The 11,918-nt window shown below is 36.7% G+C and overlaps 1 protein-coding gene across 1 annotated transcript; it reads left to right on the top strand.

Moving 5' to 3' along the window:
• Positions 1-8,024: 8,024 nt before the first annotated feature.
• Positions 8,025-9,461, top strand: LOC135626367 (probable indole-3-pyruvate monooxygenase YUCCA5). Its single transcript, XM_065131601.1, has 3 exons — positions 8,025-8,687; positions 8,770-9,141; positions 9,237-9,461. Exons 1-3 carry the CDS (start codon positions 8,025-8,027, stop codon positions 9,459-9,461), a joined length of 1,260 nt encoding a protein of 419 aa, XP_064987673.1.
• Positions 9,462-11,918: the final 2,457 nt, after the last annotated feature.

Below are 11,918 nucleotides of genomic sequence, written 5' to 3'. Positions count from 1 at the left end.
TGATTATATTTTGACTAGATATTGATTGAATTTAGTTTCGATCAAATTTAAAAATGATTAAATTTTGATCAATTTTTAATTTTTATCGACCTCTTTAATTGGGTTGATATTTAGCTCAATTTTGGGCTTGCCCAAATTAAATAAAATAGATTAGATTAATTTAACATTTTATGTGGAAATAAAAAATGTAAATTACTATTTCTTTTATAGTTTTCTCATATGATTTATTGATTGCATGTGGTAAATAAAATCTAATTATTATTTTTAGATATTTATTTGGTTATTCACACACACACATATATATATATATATATATATATATATATGTTTGAAATTATAAAATAATATTTATCTTTCAGGCCCTTTATGATTTTATTTCATCATGATTACAGTTATCATATGAGTTTTTTCTTTTGCTAATTAATGTTCAATAATTATTACAGTTGTTATTTTATTATTAAACTATTTCAATATAAATTTGATTAAAAAATTTGATTAATATTATTTGTAACTCATCTCTCTAAGTTTTCTCTAGTAGCTACCAAAGTGGCATGAGATGATAAACTTATGGGATGTTATTATAATAAAAGTTTTATCATTTATAGGATATTTTAAACTATATATTACATTATTGTATTGGTCGTATAGTCACCAAATTAGCCTAGATCAATAGTTTATAAAATTACATTAACGAACTAGTCCTAAATGATATTAAGAAAATAATATTCACAATGACACACATAATTAGGGGATTTAGATAATCCCAATGGAGAATCTACTTCAAATAATTATGTGATAAGGTAGGATGATACTGTTTTGGATAGCCTTGTAGGTTAGGGTTGTATACCCCAAGGTAGCAGTATTATTCTACAATGATGGTATCAGTCCTCCGTATGTGATCTTAAGTGAACATTAGATATGTCAATATTTTATTTAAAGATGAAATATGGATGATATCAATAATTCATCATATTTTAAAAACTCAAAATATTAATGTTATTTTATATTTTGCAGTGGTACTTCCGTCTATATATTCTCATGCTTTCAATGTTCTTATACTATCTGGATTAAATTATTCAAAATGGTTAGAGCATATGCAATTCACACTAGGTATATTAGATCCTGACTTAGCATTACAAACTTGACTGATGAAAGTACTATGGAATAAGTTAATGAAATGAAGACTTGGGAAAGATATGATAGACTTAGTTTAATGTATATAAGAATGACGATCGTAAAAACATAAAGATTTTATTACTGATTGCAACTAGTACATGGGAATATTTAAATGTTGTTGAAGACAAATTTAAATCTATTGATATGTCATTAGTTGACACACTAATGAAAGAACAGACTACGATTCAGTATGATAGCACTCGAGGAATTCAGGATCACATCATCGATATGGTTGATAAAGTTACAAAATTTAAAACATTAGACATGAATGTTGATGAGTCTTTCCTCATGTAGTTTATTTTTAATTATTTTCCTTCTCAATTTGACTTATTCAAGATTCACTATAATATAAATAAAGATAAATGCGACTTTGAATGAGTTAACTAGTATGTATATTTAGAAAGAATTGAGATTAAGGCAGAAAAATTTATATAATATTATGACTACTACTCAAGGAGTTGGTAACAAGAAAAGAAAATTGAAGCATCATCCATCAAAGAAATTTATCGGGTCTAGAAATGTTAAACAAACTAATGAAAAGAAAACTATTATAGTAAAGTATTTATTTTATGGCAAGAAAGGATATGTGAAGGAGGATTGCATTAAACGTAAAACTTGGTTCAAAAAGAAATGTATAAACTCGATCTTTGTATATTTTGAATCAAACATTCTAGAAGTTCTTTCTAATATTTGGTGGATTGATTTTGGTGCTTTAACTCATGTTACCAATAATATAAAGAGATTTATTTCAATTCAAAAATCAAAAGAACATAAAGAATTCATCATTATAGAAAATCATCTCAAAGCGAAAATGATGTTAGTGGGGACTTATCGCCTATGCCTAGATACGGGCCATCTAATGGATCTTGTTGATATATGTTATGTTCCTACTATTTCTAAAAAATTAGTTTCTCTATTTAGAATTGATAAGTTAGGATATTGTCTTTCTTTTGGTAATAGTAAACTTAGTATATTTTATGATTCAATAAAAGTTGGTTCTAGAATTCTGTATGATAGTTTATATAGAATTAATTTAAATCTTAAGTTTGCAAAGACATTATTGACCTTGTAATCAAGTGTTGGATTGAAACGTAGTTTCAATAATGAAATATCTTCTATAGCATAGACTTAGACTTCACTGATTTTAATGTTTATATGAATTACATTAAAGGAAAGCAAACTAAACATACAAAGAAAAATGCCATAAGAAATAAAGAAGTCTAGATTATTCATATTGATATCTGCGAAACACTCAATATTCTCTATTTTAGTAGAGAAACATATTTCATTACATTTATATATGATCTGTCTAGATATGACTATGTTTATCTAGTATATGAAAAGTCTCAAGTCGTTGACACTCTTGAAATATACATAAATGAGGTCGAGAAATAATTAGATAGAAATGTTAAAATTATCAGATTTGATAGGGGTCAGAATATTGGTCATTTTATTATATTCCTAGAACAATGAGATATTTGTGCTCAATATGCCTTACCAAGTATGCTATAATAGAATGGTGTTGTTGAAAGGTGAAATCATATCTTTATAGATATAATTAGGAGTATGATGAGCTATTCCTCTGTACCTTAGTTAATGTGGGGTGAAGCTCCAAGGACAACCATGTATATTTTGAATAGGGTTCATGGTAAGTCAATTTCATCAACTCCGTTTGAGTTGTGGACTAGTAGAAAATCCAGTCTGAGATATTTATATATTTAGGAAGTGTCTTATAGAGATAAGAGTATTCAATCTGTATAAAAAAAAAATTGAATTCAAGAACTATTTTTAGATATTTTATTGATTATTTAGATAAATCAAAGGGATATAAATTTTATTGCCCTATTCATAGTATAGAGATAGTAGAATATGGTAATATAATATTCTTAAAAAATGACAAAATCAATAGGAGTGAAAAATCTCAAATGATCAATTTTGATATTGAGGAGATTTAGGTTAATTCTCTCGTATCATCTCCTATTCGAGAAATTATTGTTTCTCAAATTAATGAGAGAATTGATGAGCGTGAACAACAAAATAATATCGATGAACCCTCATATGATGTTGATGTCGTCGTTGATGATATTATAAAAAAATCACAATTGATAGCTTTGAGAAAATCACAAAGAAAAATGAAATATATCATTTCTAATGATTATGTGGTATATCTACAATAGTCAGATTATGATATAGGAATAAAAAGACTTCTTATCGTTTTCACAAGTTAACAATTCTGAAAAAGAAAAAAAGGTATGATGCAATAAAAGAATAGTTAAAATCAATAGACTAAAATAGTATTTAGAAACTTATTGAGTTGTCCAATAATTATAAGAGTAGTTGTAAATGAGTTTTTAAGACAAAATGTGACACAACAAGTAATATCGAACGATATAAAGTCAAACTTGTGACCAAAGGTTTTTCTCAGAAATAAAGCATCGATTACAACAAAACTTTTTTTCCAGTTTATAAAAAGGACTTGTTGAGAATCATCATGGCATTAATAGCTCATTATGATCTTGAGTTATACCAGATAGATGTAAAAATAATATTTCTAAACAAGAATCTGTATGAGAAAATCTATATGGAATAATTTAAAGGATTCATAGAAAGGGGAAAAGAAAGTTGGACTTGTAAACTTAAGAAATCTATTTATGACCTTAAATAAGCTTATAAACAATGGTATATAAAAGTTTCATGATACTATTATTTTCTTCGGATTTAAGGAAAACACTATTGATCAGTGCATATATATATGAAGGTAAATGGGAGAAAGTTTATTATATTGGTTTTATATATGGATGATATTTTGTTTATTAGTAGTGATATTGGTTTATTATATAAAACCAAGATATTTCTCGACAAAAAATTTAAGATGATTGATATAAACGAGTCAGTATAGGTTATTGGCATTGAGATATTTATGGATAGATCTTAAAGGTTATTAGGACTGTCTCAGAAATGATATATTAATTATATCTCGGAGAGATTTAATATGCAGCTTTGCTTAGCCAATAATACACTTATTAGTATAGGTGAAAAATTCAACCAAATTTCGAGCTCGAAAAATGACTTAGAAAGAAATCAAATGAAGAATATTCTTTATGGATGCACAGTTAAAAGTCTATTATATGCTCAAATATGTACAAGAGCATATATTAGTTTTGTAGTTGCAATGCTAGGTAGATACCAAAGCAGCCTATAAATGAAATATTGAAAATTTGTAAAGAAAGCAAGGAGATATCTGCAGGGGATGAAAGATTATATGCTCATATATAGGAGATCAGATCAGCTTTAAGTGATGGGATATTCATATTCTAATTTTGTAAATTGCATTGATAGTAGAAAGTCCACTTCAGAATTTGTATTCATGTTAGTTGGTGGGATAATTTCTTGGAAAAATGTAAAATAATCACCTATTGCATCATCAACAATAAAAGCTGAATTTGTGACATGCTTTAAGGCCACAAATCAAGTTTTATGGCTACGAAATTTTATCTCAGGATTTGGTGTGCTCGACTCAATTGCTATGCTGCTGAAGATATTTTATAATAATATCATAGTAGTTTTCTTCTCTAAGAATAATAAGTATTCTAGTGGTTCCAAGCACATCGAGATAAAATACTTGATAGTTAGAAAAAGAGTTCAGAAATAAAAAGTGTCAATTGAGAACCTAAGCACCACTATGATAATTGTTGATGAAAGTTTTATAATATAAATTATTTAAAGAATATATTCTTAGAATGGGGCTTGTGAGTAATATATAAAAGATATAGTGATGTATGTTTACGTGGATGCTGTTATTGATATTTCTTTTGCATAATTAAAGTTATTTATTTTTGTTATCCTGTTTATATATATGTTTATGTATATTATAGTTGAATGTAATAATAGGATTATCTTGACCAAATAAATTATATGGTTAATATGGACTATATAATGAAAGACTAATAATATTATAGTATATAGAAGAAAGTGTGGAATTGATGACATACAATCGTTTTGACTCGTATTGATAGTTGAACTGAATATAGTATTATTATATTTATTGATCATATTAGTTTATTTTTAAAAATTTATGAGTATGTATAAAATACTTTTCAAAATTTTTTCATGATCCAATTAGGTAAAATTATTTTCAAACAAATTTTATTTTATCTGTTTTGATTTTGAATACTTTTTAATATGTGGACCAAGTGGTTGCATGGTGCAGAAAAATGGCTGAGAGAGAAAGGTGCTACAGTGACAGTTCATGTACATCCCTATGTGCCCAATCCATTCTGGTGGTGATGATGCTGCATGCTAGCATTCATGTGTCACCTTTGGATGTTGATGTTGGAGGTATTCTAGTTCCAGGTTTTGGTTGGGATGTGGCCATGAACAGGGTTGGCAGCGTGCACTCGCATGGCCTTATCTCACACAAGGGCTTGAGAGAGAGAGAGAGAGAGAGAGAGAGAGAGAGGGATAGCCAAATTGCCCTAAACGCTATCTTCCTTTGACACGAAAAGGTTAGGGATCCATGCACATGCCTCTCCACTCTCAAACGAGTTGAGAGTGGGGCTCAATCATCACTCCCTTTCATCTTCCGAAGCAAATGAGGGATCATCGAGTAGTTTGTGTTGTGGATCTTTAGTCCATCTTCGCATTCACAAAGAAAGAAGAGGTCAAGTAGAAGAAGCTTGAAAATTAATGTAGTGTGAGCATGCATGCCTCCCTCCCACATGAAATCTCATATAAAGTTAATTAACGATGAAGTGTAAACGTAGTTCCAAGAATTTTCTTCAATTGATTAATTCGCTCATGCATCATTAAACTATGTGATGAGGAAAAGAAAGAGTACTAAGCAATCCTATGACCCCCAACATTGTTCTTGATCCAAATTTGGCTCCATTATAGGCCATGGGGGAGAGGCAACCACAATGGCACCTCCTGGGTCCAACGTGGAAGCATGGCAGCCATCTGATGTGGCACGAACCACATTTACCTATATTTGATGTGGGCCCATGACAAAAATAATAATTAATCTAAATTTTTTTTAATATGTTTATCTCTTCTAAGAGTATTCAATATTTTACTAACGATACAAAAACGAGTCAATTTTTGACGATCGTTCTATTATCCGCACTCGAAATATAAATAAACTAAGATGACTAACGACTATATATAAACATGTAAAGCTAGAGATTTGATTTTGTAGAAAACTTGTATATGAATCCCCTATTACAAATGTATTCTATATATAATCCTTTAAATGTGATATTAACTTCAGACAAAAAAAAAAAAAGTTTAATTCCCAATCTTTTTTGGTTCAAGTTTAGATGTCAACTTCTTATGTCGACTATAGAAGAAAAGAAGAAGGGATGAGATAAAGGATTTTGTAATAAACATGTCATTCATCTCATTAGATGATATGACAAACGATGCAAAGGAAAGACTTTGTTTTACATCTCTCCCTGTTTCCCTCCTCTCCTACATCTCCACCTCTCCCTTTCAGCTTCCTTTTCCCGCATTTCCTTCTCTTATTTTGCTAGCCTCATTCATCACCCTTTGTCGTGTTTCCTCAGCCCTCCACATGGTTTAGGAGATTTCCAACTAGGAAATCATCTATGAGCTTCACTTCATTATGTGGATTTTAATGAGTCTAACACTTCAAAATGGATTTAAATGTTGAATTAGAATATTATGATATGATCGAATGAGATAACTAATATGTTACTGACCAAAATGTTCAAAGCTAAAATTAATAGTAAGATGCTTATCAAACCCTTATGTAAATCGTAGTCTACTTTTGATGTGGGACTAAGTCAGAGTATTACAGATCGACTCATTTAGAATAGATTATGAGTTTTAATCATTCGATATTATTTTCTGTTTGTGCCCTATAATTGGATTCAATTTCATTATAAAAAAAAATATTCAAGTTTAATATAGGTCGGATTGTTTCGTTATATCCTAAATTTTTTATATTGGTGGTCATCCAATTCAAGATCGATATATGGATAAGGTAGGATTTAAAAAATGAATGAAGTTTCAACAAATTTGGAGGATGGACATTCTTCCATGAATAGAGAAGGTTATGCAAAATAGAAATGAAGTGTGTGCTATTGATTCCATAGATTGCTTCACTGTCTTCTTGGTAAGAGCTAGTAGTATCACAAATCACAGTAATGGTCAAAGCCACAATAAAGCTGTGAGATCAGAACCTTGTTTGATGGTGCAAAGGATTTGGACAACCTTATGAGTTTGACCACTTTATTGAAAGCTTCAATCAACCCAAATGATTTGTAATCTCTCTTGACCTTTCTGAACAGTGCCTTGAAGAGGCTTTGGCTTATCCAAGTTCTTCATGTAGGCATTGGCTTTATTTCTGACATACTCTTGTTCTACAAAGCTACCAAATGCATAATTTTCAGCATGCGTATGCATTGCTGATACAACAAGAACTGATTGGTTGATGGATCAGAATCATGCAGAAGCTCAAAGGGTTTCAGATTTGTGGTTTGAGACTGAGACGTGAATCGGAGATCAAGACATCTGACAGTGACTGATGAAACAGAGAGATGATGGAAGACGAATCAATGTCGGATGCTGATAAATTCCATCTGTTCTTCCATGCATTTATGGCAGATTTGTTTCTGCACATGAAGAACAACTTTTCTCCTCGTATTAAACCAATCAAATGGTGTTGATGGGAAGGCTTATCGTCTGCAAAGGCACTCATCACATGCAGATCCCATGGCGAGCCCAGCTATTTATACACCTCCCCGTCCTCTGCTCCTTCCCTCACTTGACTGTGACCAGCTGCATCTCTCTCCTCTGCTGCTTTCTCGTTCTACTTCTCTTCTTCGTTCATGGCTCATTTTGCTGATCGTGGCAAGAGAAGATGCAGATGGGTGAATGGCCCACTCATAGTAGGAGCAGGTCCTTCGGGGCTGGCCGTGGGCGCGTGCTTGAAGGAGCACGGCGTCCCCTCCGTCATTCTCGAGAGGTCCAACTGCATTGCCTCACTTTGGCAAAGCCGAGCCTACGACCGCTTGAAGCTCCACCTCCCCAAGCAGTTCTGCCAGCTTCCTAAGCTCCCCTTTCCTGAGGACTTCCCCGAGTACCCATCCAAGAACCAGTTCGTGGATTACTTGGAGTCCTACGCCGCGCAATTCCAGCTAAATCCACGGTTCGACGAGACGGTGGTGTCGGCGAAGCATGACAACACATGCGGCATGTGGCGGGTGAGGACTTGCGTCGGCCGCCATGGGAGCAGGGGCAGAAGAACCGAGGTGGAGTACATTTGCCAGTGGTTAGTGGTGGCCACAGGGGAGAACGCAGAGTGTGTAGTACCAGAGATGGAAGGAAGTGAGGAGTTCGGCCGGCAGGTGATGCATGCTAGCGACTACAGATCCGGCGAGGCGTACCGGGGAAGACAGGTCCTCGTCGTAGGCTGCGGGAACTCTGCCATGGAAGTCTGCCTTGATCTCTGCCACCACAATGCCTTCCCAACCATGGTGGTGCGCGATGCAGTGAGTGGTGCTTCTCTAAGGATTCATATCGATGACTTCTTCCTATCTACATTGTTTACTGATTAGCTCAATCGTGCAACAGGTTCATGTGCTGCCAAGGGAGACATTTGGGAGATCGACCTTTGAGCTGGCTGTTTCCTTGATGAAATGGCTGCCAGTGAAGGTGGTGGACAAGGTGCTCTTGATCTCATCATGGATGATACTTGGAAACATCGAGAAATATGGACTACGGCGGCCTTCTCTCGGTCCCTTGGAGCTGAAGAACACGCAGGGGAAGACCCCAGTTCTGGACATTGGTGCCTTGCAAAATATCAAGACAGGTGAGATAAGGGTGGTTCCTGGAATAAAGAGGCTGTTGCATGGTCGAGCAGAGCTCGTCGACGGGCGAATTCTCGATGTAGATTCGATCATCCTCGCGACCGGTTATCACAGCAATGTTCATTCATGGCTGCAGGTCAACACTCTGTTCTTCCTCACATGTAATCTTTATTGTTCTTCTTGAACTCACTGAGTTCTATGTTGGATTCTGCATGTTGTTGTTGTTTGCAGGGCACAGAGTTCTTCAACAAGAATGGATTTCCAAGCCAAGCATTCCCAGATGGGTGGAAGGGGGGTTCAGGGCTTTATGCTGTTGGATTCACAAGGAGAGGGCTCTCTGGTGCATCCGTGGATGCTGTGAAGATAGCAGAAGACATCGGCAGGGTGTGGAAAGAGGAGACCAGACAGGCCAAGCACATCACTGCTTGTCACAGAAGATGCACTTCACAGAACTGAGGAAGAACTTCACAGCTATTGCTAATTTACTTTCCTCTCTCTCTCTCTCTCTCTCTCTCTCTCTCTCTCTTTCTTCATGTAACAACGACTGTAGCATGCAAAATAACACAGGTGAGATAGCCCACACTCCATTTTGCATAAGAAATGGGCTTCTTTGTATGTAACATAATTGTTGGAGTTCCTTTTCAGCAAGTCAAAATGTTTCTTCTTTTCTCTCATGAGAAAGCTTTAAATTGGATCGATCTATCGGCAAGTAGAAACTTCTACATAGAGTTATCTCTGCTTAGCTTCTTTTATGTTAGTACAATATCTCTAGATTCTGAGTTCTTAATCTCCTATAGCTAAAGGAAGCTATAAATGAATCAAAAGAACTTATGGTTGCTGGAAGAAGTGCTACAAATCTTCTGGTTTTTCTGGCACATAAAGGCAGTGACCTTTTCTTGCACTTGGAAGGTGCAGTTGATTGGTAGTTCTCATGGCCTGTGAGCATCCATCACAATCAAAGATGAGATCAGTGATTGTATGCATGCAAGTTTAGTTATTTCAGGTACATGCACCTCCTAAAAGAACACTAAGATGCTGCCCTAACTCTCTCCCGGGTGGGCACAGAAAGATACTGCAGTCTGCAGGTAGTCTCAGCTTCCCTCGATGCAAAGGCGTGATGGAAGGCTAACATCCTCTTGGCGTTGGATCACTGTCATCACCATGGTTCTTTCCTTCATGGAGAGTCCATGAACAGGAAGAAGGCTCTCGAGCAGTGGCTGCACCACCATATTGTAACGGACAAACTTCTAAACAAGATGTTGGATGTAATGCTTATGTCTGTCCGTTGTCTTTTGGCATGTTCATGCCTTGTATAGCAGGTAGAGGGGCGGCCGAAGGCTTATAAGTCTCATTTTAGTTGGGTTGGTGGCCTCTTTAGGCTTGTAAATAAAGGTTGTGTCATGTGGACACGTTCGAGAGCTTTTCGGTCTGTAATGGACCATTTTACCCTTTGTTGTGCAACTATTCAGAGCTTGTAAAGTCTGTTTGTAATTTGCATTGTCTATGAAGTGTTTTTCGGACATGTTTGCTTGTGGATCCCGATTGAGGCGTTCTTTTAACCCGTTCTCTCTTTTGTTGGTCCTAAGGGACAATGGGAGGCTTCGGGGAGGCTGACCTTTGCGGACGGACGCGCGAGGGTGCCGCACGCCTTAGGCAAAACCAGCTAAGGTCGTGACATTATGGTATCAGAGCGGGACAAGCACTCATAGAAACACTTGACATGCAAACGTGGGGGACCTAGCGGGGCTGCGTTGAGGGCAGTCAGCGCACGCGCGACCGTTTGAGGGAAAACGGGCATGGAGATGTAGGGAAAAGAGTCGCTCAGAGGTGCGAGCATCTAACATTGGCATTCAGTGGAATGGCCAACCCTTCGCGCAAGAGGCACCACGAGAACAGGCAAGCTTGGAAGAATTTGGAGCGCACAAAGGTTGGGATGGTTGAGTTTGAGCTACGGCTCAACGTTGACAACTATACTTGATGGTGCTCTAGGCAGGCGAGGCGCTTGGCAAGAATGAGACCATCCAAGGTGGAATGAGTTGCTCAACGACCAAAAGAGTAATGCAAAGCTCACAGAGGTGAGGGGAATTGCTAACTCGAAGAATTTGGTACTCATGCATGGGCTTGTATGCGGACAATGGAATGTTCGTGGCCATCCCAAGGCGGCCGAGACTCGGCGCCATGGAGCATTGAAACTTTCTCTTCGGCAGGCGAAGGATACGTCCGGAGGAGGCTGATATGTGCAACGAGTTCAGCATGTTGCTAGGCCTTGAGGGGTGCAGCGGTGGTTGTATTGACGTGAAGGCGCAACCTAGCAAGTGCGTCTGCAGGAGGCAGAACAATGCACAGTTTGTTCAGCAGATCGGAGTAGTCCAAGGGGATGGTGGTCTCCGAAACGAAGAGAGATGTTGCTCCAACGGGACAGTTATCCAGGAGGGATAAGTCTCGACACTCCAGAGGGAGACTCATGTGAGACGGACTTCACATGTTGAAGAGGAGTACCTCACAAACAACAACTTCACGAAGCTCGATGGACCGAGCAAGCGGCGAGGAGTTGTCGCTTGATCTCGCTCGAGAGAATGCATTGGTGGATGCATTGCGAGATCAAGTGGGGGAGCAACCTGAAGCAACTTAAATGAAGGCACACTTAGAGTCGATATGAAGATCGGACTCAAGGGAGGGCTGACCCGTGGAATGGAGGGCGCGAGGGCCACCATCGACTCAATGCAAAAACGAGGAGCGGAGCAACTTGGGTGTAACTTGGCGAAGTACCCAAGCCGCATGAAGGGAGCCAGCAGAGAAGTTGGAACATGGAGCAGAAGCACAGTGCTTTCCTTAGACAGAGGTCAAAGACATGAACTCTTGCAGAGGCAAGGGTAGGATCATGTTGTTCCATGGGTCCTTCATTCTGACGGA

The sequence above is a fragment of the Musa acuminata genome, chromosome BXJ2-11 (assembly GCF_036884655.1).
Source record: "Musa acuminata AAA Group cultivar baxijiao chromosome BXJ2-11, Cavendish_Baxijiao_AAA, whole genome shotgun sequence".
Classification (NCBI taxonomy): Eukaryota; Viridiplantae; Streptophyta; class Magnoliopsida; order Zingiberales; family Musaceae; genus Musa; species Musa acuminata.
Note: the sequence above shows the minus strand (reverse complement) of the source record. Positions and strands in the feature narration are given on the sequence as shown.

Bases quoted from the DNA above. Each gene is read 5' to 3' on its own strand.
- LOC135626367 (XM_065131601.1), top strand. From the start codon at position 8,025: ATGGCTCATTTTGCTGATCGTGGCAAGAGAAGATGCAGATGGGTGAAT. The intron at 8,688-8,769 runs GTGAGTGGTGCT...ATCGTGCAACAG, and splicing joins CCATGGTGGTGCGCGATGCA to GTTCATGTGCTGCCAAGGGA. The intron at 9,142-9,236 runs GTCAACACTCTG...TGTTGTTTGCAG, and splicing joins ATGTTCATTCATGGCTGCAG to GGCACAGAGTTCTTCAACAA.